Source organism: Stegastes partitus, unplaced genomic scaffold, assembly GCF_000690725.1.
Source record: "Stegastes partitus isolate 25-593 unplaced genomic scaffold, Stegastes_partitus-1.0.2 Scaffold523, whole genome shotgun sequence".
Lineage (NCBI taxonomy): Eukaryota > Metazoa > Chordata > Actinopteri > Pomacentridae > Stegastes > Stegastes partitus.
This window is the reverse complement of record NW_007578254.1, coordinates 382,610-399,015: the sequence shown is the minus strand read 5'-3', so window position 1 is coordinate 399,015 and position 16,406 is coordinate 382,610. Positions and strand designations below refer to the sequence as shown.

Sequence of the window (16,406 nt, the reverse complement as noted above, 5' to 3'; positions counted from 1 at the left end):
GGTTCCCTTCAGAGACAAAATGAATTAAAATGTAGTTACTTGAATTAAGTCCCGACACCTAAATTGCACCATGATGCTGCGGTCTAGTCTGACTCAGGCTGCTTGGGTTTCACTGAGCAGAAGGGCCTGTGGGTGAAGGGTGAAAGCGTCAAGTGCTGGATTGTCGCTGTGCACATTCGCACACGCTTGCACATACACAAACACATTAAAAGCCAGACCAACTGCCCATGCTGTGTCACATCTTGTGCCAGTGCAGTGAGGTTTTCCTCTGCAAAGAAACACTGCACTGACCAAGGAAGGCTGTCTGTTTAATATTATAAAAACCACTCTGGGAGCCGGCGGGTTTATGCAGTAGCATCTGGCGTCACCGCAGATGCCTGCCAGGGTGCACATTAGATCAGAATAATTGGCCAGGACAGCAGTGTGAGATGGACAAATGAGAACCTCCTCCTGGGTGACCTGATGGCCAAGAGGAGAGAATGAACAGCATTGCTCAGCGGCTGATAAGGAGCTTGTGGAATAAAGAAAAGAAAGATAAGTTTAAGAGAGACGTGCTAGCCCTTCGTTTTTTCAGGTAGTGCTTGTAATATTAGGTTGAAAAGTAGCACCCACATACACAACCCCAATTACACGGCGGCTAACATTGCGAGCGATGTTCTCTAAATCATTTGCTCTCATTCTTTATCTTTCTCACTCACACATGTAATTAAACTCACTGGCTTAGTCATTCATGCACAAAGCCAGCAGACACTTCGACGAGCCAAGTTGTAACTTCTTCACTATCGCACTGAACATGAAAACCCCCTGCAGCAAACTAAGGCTTTTCTGATTTTGTAATTTAGGCTTCCAGTTCCACTTACTGATTAATGAACTCAAGGTTTAAATGCCTTTGTTCATATGCCATTGCACAAAACCTTGGAGATGTGGTTAGATAATAGGTGTTAGGATAATGGCTAGGACAAATGTTTGCCCTGGCGTTCCACCAGTGGCACACATGGGCAAAACTAGTGGATTGTGAGTAGAATACTAAGTATGGAATCCCATCTGGTGATTCATTTTCACTCTAACATGTTTTTTTAGTGGATTGCTACCACTGGAATTAATATTCACACATTTGAGTCTCTTTGCAGATGATACCTTGTTGTATATGACCGTTGCACATGTCCCAAAACATGACTCTGTAGATACTAACTATCCATCCATCCATTATCTACACACTGCTTAATCCTCACTAGGGTCGCAGGCAAGCTGGAGCCTATCCCAGCTAGATATATAAATAACTAAAATAAAGGATGTACTAAACACCAATGATAATATGTTTTTACCTTTTGTCTTTGTTGTTTTCAGAGCAAGGTAACAAATTTTCTTTGCAACTTCACGTTTTACATGCGTTAGTTTATCTTTATCCGCTGAAGATTGATTGTAACTTGTATTCAAAGAAATTCTATACAGTGCAAAGTAACATTCAATTAAAATCTAAACTTAAATTGTCGTAATAAATAAAGGCGACATATCACTTTCAGATGACTTCCCCCCATTATTCACTTAATTACTACTTATGAGTTCAAGACTAATTATGTGATTCTGTTGTGCTGAGAGGTATGTGGTTTATTGGGCAGTTAGGTTCTTGAATCAAATCATTCCTGCTATGCTTTTCAACCTGTCAGAATTTTGCGTGTTGAATATGCTATACTTTTACATTTTATACATAGAAGCTCTCACCTGACTTTACTCAGCGTTTATCAGATGTTACACGATGGGATTGCTTTGATTCGTGACTCTGCTTTGGGAATGTATTTGCTATTGTTGGTAATGCTTTAGGCATCTTCTCCCTTCCCAGTTGCAAGCCAAGCACATTCAGTTAGAAATGGAAAATTTTTATTTTTGATGTTCAGTACTATGAAATACACAAACAGTTGTTGCAAAAGTAAAGATAAATAACTTTGGCATACAGAAAATGAAAAACATCCATGACAAAAAATTGCAATGTAAAAATGACTAACAATGAAAATGCAGGCTAATACTACTGTACAGCAACAAATGTAGCAAACAAAAGGCATCTTGGACCTAAATTCCCTTTCATTAAACAAATAAATATTTAATATGAACAATCTCAAATGTTGCAAAAATAAAAAATAAAAAATTGCTCGTAGCTAAGCATTCCTGAAGCAAACAAATTTGATATTGCTGAGATGGATCAGATGAAGACTTGTAGCAAACAACGCTGATTCTACATGTGCAACTCTTATCTTCTCCTTGAGAATCTTTGGTAGAAAAGGCACAATAGCACAGAAAGGAAAGATAAATGAAATATTTACACATAATGCAGTCTCATTAGTGATGCATTTCAGCTATATTGTGGCTGCATTTTGCCTCAGATTAAATTTGTGGTAAAACAAGACAGGAGCAAAAGAAGACTGCTCTTAAAAAGCACCTTTCTCTGCCTTGATGGTAATAATAGAGGAGCCGAGGGAGTAAGGCAGCTGGAGCCAGCTCACTTATAGACATAAAAAAGTATTTGAACAAAGAAGCTCCCATTTTCCATGACACTATCAGCCCACACCGACTGAACTGTAAAAAAGACCCCAGGAAGAAGAGACAAAAATGCCTCAATGTTCTTATCTTCGAGGAGCTGAAGAAAATAGTCTTCAGAGCACATAGGTAATAGTCCAGATCTGCTCCAGTGAATTTTTGTCCCTCTAAAATGCACGCAGGGCGCTCTATTGGTATTCCACAGCAGTCAAATCCATTCAGAAGATTTATTAGATTCCAGTCTGTTCTGCTTCATCCAATTAGTGAAAGGACAACAGGATAAAGGGAGAATCTTGTTAGCTCCCAGTGGAAGTGGATGAGATACAGAACAGTGGTAGAGGTTCATTTTTAGAGTCCTGTTTGCTTCCATTGGCAGCTATTACACATGTCTGAGGTCAGTCCCAGTCATCTTTACACACACAGGCACACTCTTCGTGATGCTCCAAGGGCACATCAGTCATGGACTTCTGCAGGCCTCTTCCACCACTCCGATGTTTCAGCAGTAGAACCTGTCGAAAGGGATTTGTGCTCAAGTTTACAGCTCAAAAACTTCAGTGAAAGCACGGTTAGTGAGTGGGCCGTTCAGGAAAAAAAAAAAAGATCTGATGGTTTAATTTTTGAAGACGCTAATTAGTTTTTTACCAAGTTTTAAAATTGCCTTCATGACTGATTGCACAGAAACATAATTTATCTGCCTCACTTTTATAATCACAGTGACTTGATCTCGTTGGACGCCTATGTTTCTCATTCTCTCGGTTTCCAAACTACACGAATGACAGGCATTACATTACATCAGAAACTAAGTACGACTACAAAATAAGGCTACCGTTGTGTTCTGTAATCTAATGTCACTATTGCTTTCCATAGAGCCTTCCTGCTGCAGTACATGTAGGGTAAAATGTCATATATGACCTGATTGTGGCACTGCACAATGACTCATGCATCACTGAGCTAAAGCACAGCGCACGGGGAAATGTCACGGCAATCCAACCAATCACATCATGCTATAACTTGTGCGTAATTGGAAACGTTCCTAAAAGGAAGGCATGGGAATCAAGAGGTACCTACAGCCATGTATGAGTTGGTTTTATGGTTGGACGTCTGGCAAAAGAGTTTCAGAATCCAGTGTGGACGTAAAAGTCATTTTGGCTAAAGCCACAAGTTTATCTCAGACTTGAACTTTGTTATATTCCCTTATAAAATAAAATTAATGGATTACACATAGTTAAATGTCTTGGATGTTTATTTTTTAGTTCAGATGACAAATTATCCAGCATGTGAATTCCCTGGTTGATATTTACCTCATGGTATTTCTTTGTGACCCTGGCAGGAACGCACTGGCAGTCGTAGCAGCGGTGAGAGCAGCAGGCGCAGTTTCCACCACAGCGCTTCACCAGGAGGCAACTGGGCCAGAAAATGGCATCTGTCCTTTTCAGCTCCTCACGCAAGGATACAGAGAAGTTGCGCGGAGTGCAGCTGTACAGTCGAACTTCTTCCCTCAGCAGATTGAGATCGGTTCCTCCTTAATGACACAGAAGATTGGAGTCAGTTCAGGCTGCAGTGTTTGCATTTCTCACAGCATAATTATCACCCGTAAGCAGTTGGAGTTAATATTCAGTCACTTGTTTACGACGATAAATGACTGTGCAGTACCTGACTTACATGTACATCATCATTTTGCGTTTCATTTAACTGTAACGTACAAGTTAAACGTGTCCTACCTTTGGCCTTCTTATTGTGGATGAAGGACTTCCCCAGCACGTGCCATGTGGGCTTGTACAGCTCCTCCATGTCCAGCTGCCATCGTTCTGGCTCCAGGTACTTCATGACCTCCTCCACGGTGCTCAGCCCTGCCACGGCCTCTGACAGCTCCTCAATACCCTGCAGGGATGGAGGCAGAACTGCAGGGACTTCAGGCTCCGATTCCCTCTGCAAGGAAAACCAACAAATGAGACGGAACAGAGGGGTCATTTATACAGCGAATGTAAGCTACAGCAGAAAAAAAAAAAAAAAGCATTTACATGAGGAGTCCTGCTTTCATAGATTTCAGCTCTTGATGGACTAAAAAAAAAAAAGTCCAGCTTTATAAAGTGTCTATGCACCATGTAAATCTCCTGTTAGAGACACAAATCTCTCTACAGCATAAAGGTTGCCATAGAGACTGTAAGGTAGTGTCCACTAGCTCACGATACTTACAACCCACTCACTTTCTGTGACATTTAAGGACTCGCAAGTTGACTCTAGATTATATAAAACAGGGGAATTACACAGGAGGAACAGCTCTGTCAGCAGTGACGACATCATTTCTACAATGTTCAGGTCTAAAACGAGGGGTGCTATCCTGTAGTGGTACATTTGATGTCACGGTAAAATATTACGTTTAAATTGGGTTAAGGCTCATTAAATGCAACAGTGGTTTGGGTTTGAGTTAAACAGAAACCATGACGGCCCAGGGCATGCTAGGGCCCAATTTAAGTTCTGTCTCTAAGATTATGTGTGGCTGAACAGTGACTGGAGTCTCTGAGGATCACAGACACAATTTTACATACAGGCAGTCTCACAGTGGACCTATTACTGTCAAAGCCTTTGCTTAAATTTCAAAGCTGATAGGAATTTAGAAAAAAAAAACTACTCCCTGGAAGCTGCATTAATATTTTAATTGAATATTTCAATGGGCAGAAGAGTTGTGTCCGCTGTGGGCAACACACAAAAATTTTGGATATGTCTTTGTCTCAATGAAAGTTCCTGTCAGTGAATTAGAAGTAATTATTAAAATTATGATTGTAATTAATTTTGTTGTAGAGATAATTCTGCAAACGATTTGGGATAGAAGAAAAGGGGAAACAAACAAATAAACAAAAACAGACAACACTAAATAATGAAGATTATATCTAAGCCAACAGAAAACACTGCAGCGTTTTCTACAGGCTGTAAAAGTATAGGTCATATTTTATATTTTATATATCTATCATACAAGTGATAACATGACATGACAGTTTTTATTTCTTTTTTATTTTTAGATTTGCTAAATATATTATAACTGAAAATTCTGCAGTGTTCTGATTAGCAGGGATTCTATAGATTTAACAAAAATTGGTAATTTCTACATGAGTCCTCAGACTTGTTTTTTACATACAGACTCCACATTCAAGCTCTGGTGGAGAAAAAACAAAAACTGGTTTCATCATAACTCCAGCTCCATGTCTACGATAATGAATATATTCAACATGACTCTACACTCTGAAATTGAGAGGAAAATGTGAATCAGCGACACACATTTTGTAATTTGTCTAAAGTGATCACATCTCTGTCACCTCCGTTGCCCACTTTGTATCCCAGACATTCGTCCCTGTAGCTTTGTCTGGCGATCGTATTATTTGTTTTAAGCTCTCGACTCTGCGGGCTATACAGCGAGCAGTCACAGAGAAGATTGATACCTGGGGTGTTGGTCTTCCCACGAGAGAAGAGGCTAATCTGTTAAACCTTTCAGTCTTGTGACGCTGCGTTTGTCCGACATGTCAGCTCGCTGGTCTCTCTAATCTTATGTGACTGACAGGTAGAAGGCAACATTGTGACACTTACAAAGAAAAAAGAAAAAGAAAAAAAAGCTTGTGGAGCATTGAAAACATCGGCTGCTGGCAGCTGAGTCTTTAAGCTTTTGGAGAGGCAGAAATGTTTGAAAAGAAGAAGAAAAAAAAAGATTCTGGGAATCTGTATCTTTCCTTTGATGACTTATAGGAGAGAATTAGAAAGGAATTCAGTGGCGGTTCGAGGAATGAAAATTTTCCTTGAGTCAGAGGCCATGGCTCTAGCACTGCAAGGATTTGTGGGTTGTTTCATATTTATTACCTTTTGTTTATGCTTAAAATCTATTTAAAGTAGTGGAACACCACACTCATGAAGTGGCAACTGTAGTGTTTTCCACAAGAATAAAGATATCACTGAGTATTTCCCTGGAGATACCATGAAAGTACTCGATGTACTCTATATCGAGTAACACAGTGACTACAGTGTACTTCATCTGACTGCCAGCAGAGGCACTAGACAACAAGGTGGGTCTCGTCCTTTCAGGTGGGCTAAATACAAAGGTAAGGCAAATACACTAAAACATATCCGCAAGTGTATTGACATGTTCACGCTGAAGAAAAGGTATAACGCAGGAAACATGAAGAAGATTTACTGTCTGCAAAAGTGCATGTAATATTGTCATAATCCAAGTCCCTTTGGCACAAGCTTTAAAATAAGATGCCAGTGGTTTGACATGGCTGCACCACAGGCTGCAAAAATGCAGCTGATGCACAGCTGTGTTCATGCCACAGATCTGAGTCACACTAACGAGGTTGCATTTATAACCGCTGAGCATATCTTCGGTCTATTAGACACCGACTGAGATAAACAGACACAAATGTGAGAGGAATATTTATGGGAAAAAGGACTGGACATATAGCCGCGTAAGTAAGAGTGAAACAGCCGCTTCGCTGAACAGAGCTGTACTTCCAGACAACAGAGGAACGCTGTGATTCTTATTAGTTGAGCCTTGGCAGTGGCTAGCAGCGTGGACTGGAAGCCATTAACAGCTTGTGAATGTCGATGGTGCAACACTCCCCCAATTAGCAGCGCTCTGCAAGCTCAGCTTCAGATAGAGAAGCCAAGCAATTCTTCAGAGACACATCAGGATGGTGTGAATAAAGCTATAAGTAGCAGATGAGAGCTTCCATTTAAGAAATTCAGGAACAAAGTACTTAAATGGACCACCGGGCATGAATTCAGAGCAGTGTCTGCGTGTCAAGTGTGACACATAAAGATTTGACGCACGAACAAACAAAATGGACCAAGGTCAACGAAACATTAACGACAAAAGAGCTCCAAAAAAAAGTAAATCCCCGAAAATGACTGGTTGTAGCAGTAGATTATGTATGATTGGTTGTGATTTATTGATGGTGCAACAGTTTCAAACAGCGTGTCTGAAAAAGTAGCCACAAGTTACTCACATGGTCTTTATCGGTTGCCGTTTTTTGCGTTAATAAGACAGTTTAAAAAGCACATCAGCAGAGTGAGTGAAAGGGCTTGGAGCAGATTCAGACGCACGATGCTGCTTTGACTTAACATGTTGGGACAGCAGATGTACGGAGACTCGCCGAGCCACCGGGTCAGTTCATGTACGGGAACATTTTACGCTCTTTGTTTCAGACAGTACAGAAACACAAAAGGCAACAAGCACGGGTGAAACTGCTTGTTTACTTGTGCTAAAAGCTGATCCTGACAAGACAACATGACTTTTAAAAATATGTCTTGGATCAAATTGCCCCCCTGCATAAATAAAAACCACAATGGAATTGCAGTGCTGTAAACGAGGGATGGAGGGTATCTTTGTGCCGTTCCAAATGTGGCTTTTTGTCCGTAAGTGCGCAACAGCACCACATGAAATTTAAAATGTATTTTTATGTCTGACTGTGATCTCCTTCTATGGGGTTATTTTTACATGGTCAGCATAGTACAAGACTCTGATGTATGTCTGTATGGGGGGACCAAAGCTTAGACGGCAGAGTGGATATAGGTTAAAAATTGCAGAGTGTGCAATTCTCTTCCACTCCAGAGCAACAAAATGCAACACTACCTGACTTAAGTGGGAATGTAGGGGGCAGTAATGTAAGTAAGGGCAGTGAAAAAAATGACCCTGTATGCATTTTGAACCTATTATGCTCTTGGTAAAAGGAGTCTCTTGTTATTTTGCTATTTACGAAAATGTTTGTTGTGGAAAAAAAAAAAAAAAAAGAAAATAGCTGAGCTGCATCCTAAGGCAAGTACAGTCATTGTAGAGTCTTCTGTCCTCAAACCAATCATCTCAAATATGTGCAATTCTAAATATTATCATAGAAGCTGATAGTGTGCAGAGAGCATTGTAGAATGACAGGGTAGCAGCGCATTGCTGTGGTAAAATGAATGTATGTTTTGAAAAGTGCACTTGCTTTTTTTTTAAAAGGTCTAATGTGTTTTTATTCCGACAAAATTTAAAGTGCAAACGCTCGTAATGTGCCTCTTATCACCACCAAACTCTCTGAACCCCCTGCCCCTCAAGAGTAAGAGCTTGTTTTCAAGCTGTGATTTTCTCGTTTCCAACTCTCTTTGTTCTTATAAAGCCCGACCACATGATCTTATTTCTGGTAACTGAAATGACAGGTTCAGCTAACTATGTTGAGATGACAATTCTGAAATAGCATCTTGGGAGAGCTCTGGAAAACAATATCTTCTCTTTCACATAGAACTGCAAAACCACTTCCTTGCACAAGAGGACTTTGAGTAAGCAACAAGGTTTTCTGTGCGTGAATAAAGTGTTTTTTTCTTTCGCTGTGCGCCACACACTGCAATTGAGGTCGGTGTAAAAACAGACCCCAGTTTCATCATGGCAACGGTAAGACTCCTGCGTGGCTTTGCCGGTCATTACCATCTACTTAACTAGGATTTTCATTACTTTAGCTGTCACATCAGCGTCTATTCAAGTCTTTCTATCCACAGTCAAATTGTAGTTTCTATGCGTTTAGTGCAGTTTCAATCCAGACAAACATGGAGTGAGTTACATCCCGAGTGTGTGAAACTCTCTTCAATCCATTAAAATGAAAGAATGATCTATCACGCCAAGGTGGCAGCGCAGTTTAATTCTGGAGTGAGACGTCACTGAGTCAATGATGTATGTTTTGTTTGCTCCTTAAACCCACAACGGCCACCACTCAACACCCCTCGTGCTCCATTCAACAGGCTCCTTCTCTTCTGTGTTTTAACAGCTCAGTTGCCTCAGCCCTTTCGCTTTTTTCTAAAATCTCTTCCTGTGAATTACAGACTGGGTCTTATTTTTTTTTTTTCTTCCCCCTTCCTTTCCATGGAAGTGGTGGGGAGGAATTATTGCTTGTTTAAATATAAACTAAAGTGCTGGCCCCTGCATGGCATGAGGTTCCAGTAGCTGCTGGTTGACCACAGAGGAAACAGAGTGCTGCTGTTCTAGCATGCTCCTCCTCTGTCAGAGGAAGGTTCAAAGGGAAGACAGCCTGAACATGCAGAGGCCAAAGCTTCCTTTTTCCCCCCCCTCATGGTTTCCGCACCTTCTAGAGTTGGAATATGAAAGAAAAACTCGGTCTCTTGTTTCATCAAACAGTTTGTGGCGAGGCATTCGAACACCACAGAAGAATAGCTTCATTCTGCTATTGAGGGATGGATGAAATTTAAGCTTGTAATTCCCAAATATCCACCGTTTTCATGTGGCGTTCGCACTTGAAACTAAACCATTCTACAAAATGTCACATCTTATAAAGTTATAGCATGCGGCATAAAGTTCTATAATGCGGTGGCCCTGTCAAGATCGTGTATCTCCGAAGCTTCAATTTTTCATGAGGTAAGAAAGACAGCTTTGTTCTCAGCTCGGTGAGAATGCATTTTAGCAGCGAATTGGGCTTTTTAATGGTTTATTTAAGAAGAAGGCACGTTTCTCTCGACCGCAGAGGGAACATTTAATCCTTCAGTTTTTCCAAATCCCCCGGTGATGTTTTTCATCTGGTCAATTCTAACCTTAACCCCCTCATCAAATTTCAGATATACATAAATGTTCAACAAGGCCGGGCGTCAAACCTCAGGATTTTTTCAGTGATAACTGAGACAACTGTCAAATACCGAAAGCTGACACTGACTGTTAGACATAGTTGTGGCTTCTTTACGTATTCTTTGATCACATTATTTTCAGAATTAGATCAACAAACATGCACATTTCAGAAAAATTGAATTAAGAAAGTAATAGTTAAAGACAACATTGAACTCTGCCTTCTTTTGCTGAAGCTAGTCTTCATAAATGTTAGTCGTTTATATATTTCATATTGTCATTTTGTTTCTAGTCTACCTTTATCACTGTCATTATAAAATCAAGGCAAAATCCTCCTCTGTTGCTTTTCTCGACACTTCTGCCTTCATTTTTCAGGTTCAACATGCTATTAGAGTGTTTTTTAATGCTCATTTCAGCTAAGGATAGAGGGTGTTGTATATTATACAACTTATACAGCCCTTTGGGCACATTTGTGATTATGGGCTGAACTTGGCTATAAAAAATAATGAAACAAGACCCAACCCTTCTGGCTCTCCTGCTCAAAAAAAAAAGAGTAAAATCAGGTATTAGACGACAGCTCCTACCACTATGAGGATTTTGGAATTAATTAATTCTCTGCAATAGTGTCTTTTCAATTATTTCATCTGTGTTAGATAAGCGATGACCTCCCCGAAGGCCCAAACATCACAACCTGATGTAGTGTATTGATGAAAATTTCAGTAGTTACAACATTTGCAGGCGCTATCATAGGAAGTACATGTAACGAGTGACTTTACACTTCAGCTTATCTGTGTTTTAAGAGACACGGCTTTGATTCTCAGCATGACACTCAGTAAGTTTTCAGAGTGTCAGTGAATTCTTTGTGAGTTCGTGCACCTATCAGCGACGTTGTTTCGGGTTTTAAAGATGATGAAAGATTGCAATAATAACGTGATGAAGAATAAAAGAATGAAAAAGCTTTTGAAGCACAAAAAGAAAAGTTACAGAGTGAATACAAAGCACCATCAGTAACCTCAGTTTCTTATTTGGGCTGCAGGCCATCAGGGATTAATAAGAAGGAGAGCTGTTTACTTAAAGCAAGTGAACAGAGCTGAAACACGACAGGTTAAAACATGGCAGTTGTCTCTTTAGTTTATCTCTGGGCTTTTGTCAGGGATGAAGCGGGGACGGAGGGATTCTGTGTGCATGTGTGTGGGCTGGAGATCGGCAAAGAAAAAAGGCGAGAAAGCGAAAGAGAATGAGGAATGGGAGGCGGATGAATAAAGACAAAGATGGCTGGATGTACAGAGGCACAGAAGTCTGTTCAAACATATTTTTTTCTCACATATTTGAATTTCACAGGAGTTACAGTATGCAAGCATGTTTTTGAAGCAGAGCTGCTCTGGAAGCACAATATAATTTCACTGGTTCAGTCAAAAGTCTTTAGAAAAGCTGTACTTTTTCTGGTAGGGGGATGTCCAGCTCGCTGGTCGCAGTCAACGTTACGCATTACTAACAAGCCACTACTGAAAAATCATGACAGGAAATTGGTCACAAAAATGGCAACAAGCATTGATTGGAATGACAAGTTATTGTAAATTTACTCAAAGTATTTCCAGACAGAAGAGATGCATAGAACATGAGTGTATGCAATTGGCAAGTTTGGAAATATTTTCCGTGGTTTCATATCTTTGTGACAGCAGCCTCCAGTGGATGTAGCAGCTGAGAGGTGTTGCATAGCCAGACCATTGTCTTGTGCTGAAACAGTGTAGAATGGTCTGCCTGCACCTCATCGTCATCCTGCTGTTGGAGGAAAAACGTGCTGCCATGTTTGTATTTCCATGACACAGTTGTCTTTGATGAGGATAGCAACATAATGCACCGGCAGTGTTTACTTTGAACAGTGACGGGTTGACGGGAAAGTACGGTGGCCCAGAAGTGTGACAACAAAACAAAAGCCACAACACAACACAATAAGCCACAACACAACCAAATTAACCACAACACTACAAAATAAGCCACAACACAACCAAATTAACCACAACACTACAAAATTAGCCGCAACACAACACAGTTAGCCGCAACACTACAAAATAAGCTGCAACACAACACAACGGCTGCAACGGAAGTTGTTTGCAACAGAAGTGTCCGCATTAACAAGTCAAACAAGCAATGACTCTATATTTGTAAATCAAAGTTCAGAACCGCTTGAATAGCGCATACCGAGATTAATGGACACTATTTGCCATCAGTATTTTACTTACTTTCGAGTTGTTTCCAACGATCTCCGGCTTCTGCCCACTTCGTGTGGTTGCGCACGTCACAGTATAACTTCCAGGTTAAAAAAAAACAACTTCCGTTGCAGCCGTTGTGTTGTGTTGCGGCTTATTATGTTGTGTTGTGGCTAATTTTGTAGTGTTGTGGTTAATTTGGTTGTGTTGTGGCTTATTGTGTTGTGGCTTTTGTTTTGTTGTGACACTTCTGGGCCACCGTAGGAAAGCACTAAAATGAATAATTCATCTAAAAAACAACAAAACAACAACCAAAAATAAAACTAGCAGGGCTGCTTTGTTGATTCAAACCTTTTAGCTGCTTGTGAGCTGTTGTTCTCGTAGTGAAGAAGATTATTAAAAAGGCAACACTTGTGAATGTGGTGGGGATTGGAAAGGGAGGAGAAAGTGGTGTGAAATGTACAGGCAACATCAAGCTTCCACCTGCAATCTACACTCAGTGAGTCAAACTACAGAGCTACAGAGAGGAGCTCGGGCTGGATGGATAGGTTGATAAAACACTGGATTTTAACACACATGCCAAATGGTTGTTTCCCATTTCAAACCAGTTGTAACTATTTATTTTACCCTTGATGGCCCCGTAACCTAAACCAAATGTTTATTGTAAGTTTGACATTAAAGTTCTTCTTTCCTGCTGTTTCCCCTAAATCAACCCAAGTTATTTTTTAACTCGCTGACTTTCGATTGCTCACATGTGTTTGCTTGCTTCATTCTTTCTCTATTGGTTCCTCTTTATACCTCTTTCCCCCCCTCTCACTTATTTTTGGCCAGTCAGTTAGATGACGTTTAACCATCGGTATCTCTGACTTTATTGTTTTCAGTGACTCCTCGTTTTCTTAAATCTCTACCACATTACCGGAGAGTGCAATGTTAGCCTGACCCGCTGAGTCACAACGGCCACATTAAAGGGAAATACATCAGGTCAGAATGAACCGGGCTAAACTTTTAACTCTAACCACTGGTACCTTTTTCACAGTATGCTGTCACACGTGATCAGTCAAGACATAAACCTGGCTACAGCTGTTGACTGACTCCTAGATCTGGAGTTTCAGCTTATGCATCCACCCTAAATTATACTGGATAAATGTCTGCCAAAAGTTTAAAAAGTGAATGGAAACAAAGATTAGGTAATGACGGAACTAGTGATTATAGTCTCTGTTGCAAACAAAGACGAGCGAAACAAGGAAGAACAGAAACAAAGAGTGACTGTGTTTTTGCCAGAAGTATATTTCAGGAGTAAGTACAGAGTAAAAGAACGTGTACTTTTGTGAAGTGGGATATTGTTAAAACACATAAAAAAGATACCACTTTTGATGTGTGTATGATGTAATAATGAGAACAGAGAAGCAGACGAGGCAGCGCAGAAAGCACTTCATCCCTACTTTCATTTCGGGGGGCTTGAGTGAATCTCCCCACGGGTCAGAGGACCACTTTGTGAATGTGAAGCCACTTATTTTGTCCATTTCAGTCTCATGCAACACCATCAGTGACATTGCAACACCTCATCTGTCAGACTCATCTGGCTGGATCTATAGATACAGTAAAGGTTCAGAGGCCATATACTTTTATATAGAACAGTAATATAGAACATATAAGTTTGATTATTTAAAATTGAAGCATTGCAACAACACAATTGGTTGCGTACTGTTTCACATATTGGAACTATATCGGGGTCCATTGCAGACAATTCTCATGTTATCTCTTGCAGAACAAACTCAGGTTGTGTAACTATACTTTAGTTTGGCAACTTAATTGTACTCTCTGCTGTCATTGCTGATATTGTGAACATTTTGTTTTTGTCTGTGCAGAAGCGTACGTGCCGCTTCGGCTTGTGTGCATCTTCATAACTAAAATAAATGACAGTACAGGTGCCAGATGTTCCAAAGCGCTTAAACATAATTTCTCCCCAACCATGCTTAAAACCTTGGGTACACATAAGCAGAAATGGATGATTGCAAATTAAGGCACCATGTTATGCAACAAGCAAATTATTCTAATTGTGCTTACATGGGGAGACATTGCCTACTGCCATGTGAATTCCCTGGTTGGAGATAGAAGCAGAGAAGCGCTTTGAGCTCAGTGTTCAGCTTCTCACAATGCACATTTTTCAACTCATGTACGTACCACAGGCAGAAGGGAGTAGCGGATGCAGAATCCCGGCTCAGAGGGGAAATACTCATCAGAGATGAAGCGGATGCTGATCTGGCTGCCTTTGGAAATGTGACTAGCTGGTACCGACTGTGACCCACACCAGCGACCCAGGAGAGTCTTCTCAGTTGGATCCTCTATTTCCACAAAGTCATACCTGGTAAAGAGAGAAAGAAAAAAAAGGCAGGAAAAGACTCCATTAGTCATTTGTCAATGGGGCCACTCCAGACCACAGGGTTTAGCTGTGACTGGCAATGTCTGAGCTCTGATATGTTAAATGTGAACTTAAAAACATGATGTTGGTTCATTTTAATGCATTTTTGCTTGTTATCTGTCTGTCATCACCATTAACGCTTGCACCATGCATGGTGCTCTCTCATTGGCACAAGCCATGCCCTTCTGAAGGTGAGATTGTTAATATCAATAAAGCCTCCGAGCGCAATAAAGCCTTGACCTCATTAAAGAAAGAAATAATAAATAAATATCTTGAACAGCAGGTTACAGTTTCTCAGCTGTGAGAGATGAGATGTGTCTCTGTTATTTACTGCCTGTATTAAATGAATAAAAATAAACTGGAAATTGCCAGTGGTTGACAGCGCAGCATAAGGAGCTGTTCTTGCCATCTAACAATTAATGGCCACTGATGCAGCCTTTTGGCAATACTATTACACCGGTGGTACTTGTCGCTATTGAAATATAGTTTTTAATTAAACTTTGGGCACATTAGATTGTATGTTGACTGTGCAAGAGAGCCGAACCTCTTGACTTAGACTCCCAAACATATTTGCAGAGGTAAGGTTGAAAACTCTCCTTGTAAATCGTTATAATTACGCCACTATGGCTGTATGCCACATAGAGGTCTATGTGAACAGAAAGTATGAATACACATCCATCCATTTTCTATACATCCTCTGTAGGGTCGCAGGGGGTCTGGAGCTTATCTCATCTGACTCAAGGCGAAGGCAGGGTTCACCAGTCTGTCACAGGGCCACATGGAGAGATAGACAACACAGTCACACTCACACCTACAGACAACTTAGAATCTCCAATTAACCTCAGCATGAAGCCGGAGCACCTGGTGAAAACCCACACTGCACAGGGAGAACATGCAAACTCCACACAGAAAGATCTCAGCACAAGATTTGAACTTAGGACCTTCTAGCTATGAGGTGACAGTGCTAACCACCACTCCACCGTATGAATGTAAGTATGAATATTCATCCATCCGTTATCTATGCACCGGTTAATCCTCACTGGGGTCAAGGGGGGCTGGAGTCTATCCCAGCTGACTTCGGGTGAAGGCAGGGGACAGGTCACCAGTCTATCACAGGGCTACACTTAGAGACAGACAACCAAGCACACTCACATTCACACCTATTATAATTAAAAATGATCAATTAACTTCAACATGTTTTTGAACTGTGGGGGAGGAAGCTGGAGAACCCGGAGAGAAACAGGGAGAACATGCAAACTCCACGCAAAAAGATCCCATATGAATATATTTATAGCAATATTTTGCAAAGTAGTTATGCAATTATATACATTGTGTTATTTGTTTAGCCCTTTATGAGTAAAGAGAATTCAATTTCAATTTTTTCTTTCATTGAGCAAAGAAATTATCCATGTGATGGGATTTTAACAGTTTACACCATAAAGTGTTTCATATTTTGGCTGTAAACATAAAAACTAATTGAAACTGCAGGAGCAACTGATGGTTTCAAAAATGTTACACATTTTAAAAATAATACTATGAAAATTATAATATAATATACAACGTATTAAGAGCAGTAAACAAACTCAACACAAATTATCGTGTAAATTTCAGTTTCAGTTTAGTTAAAAAATATAACTAAAAAAAAAAAAGACCA

The 16,406-nt window shown here is 40.4% G+C and overlaps 1 protein-coding gene across 1 annotated transcript in view; it reads right to left on the bottom strand.

Annotated features, from left to right (window-relative positions):
- Positions 1-1,856: 1,856 nt before the first annotated feature.
- Positions 1,857-16,406, bottom strand: part of pdgfc (platelet derived growth factor c) — a 57,770-nt gene continuing 43,220 nt past the window's right edge. Inside the window, exons 4-7 of the mRNA XM_008287830.1 lie at positions 14,515-14,695; positions 4,254-4,461; positions 3,834-4,054; positions 1,857-3,041 (exon numbers count right to left, since the gene is read on the bottom strand). Coding sequence (XP_008286052.1) covers positions 2,928-3,041; positions 3,834-4,054; positions 4,254-4,461; positions 14,515-14,695 — 724 coding nt within the window. The 3' untranslated portion in view covers positions 1,857-2,927. The remainder of the gene's footprint in view (positions 3,042-3,833; positions 4,055-4,253; positions 4,462-14,514; positions 14,696-16,406) is intronic.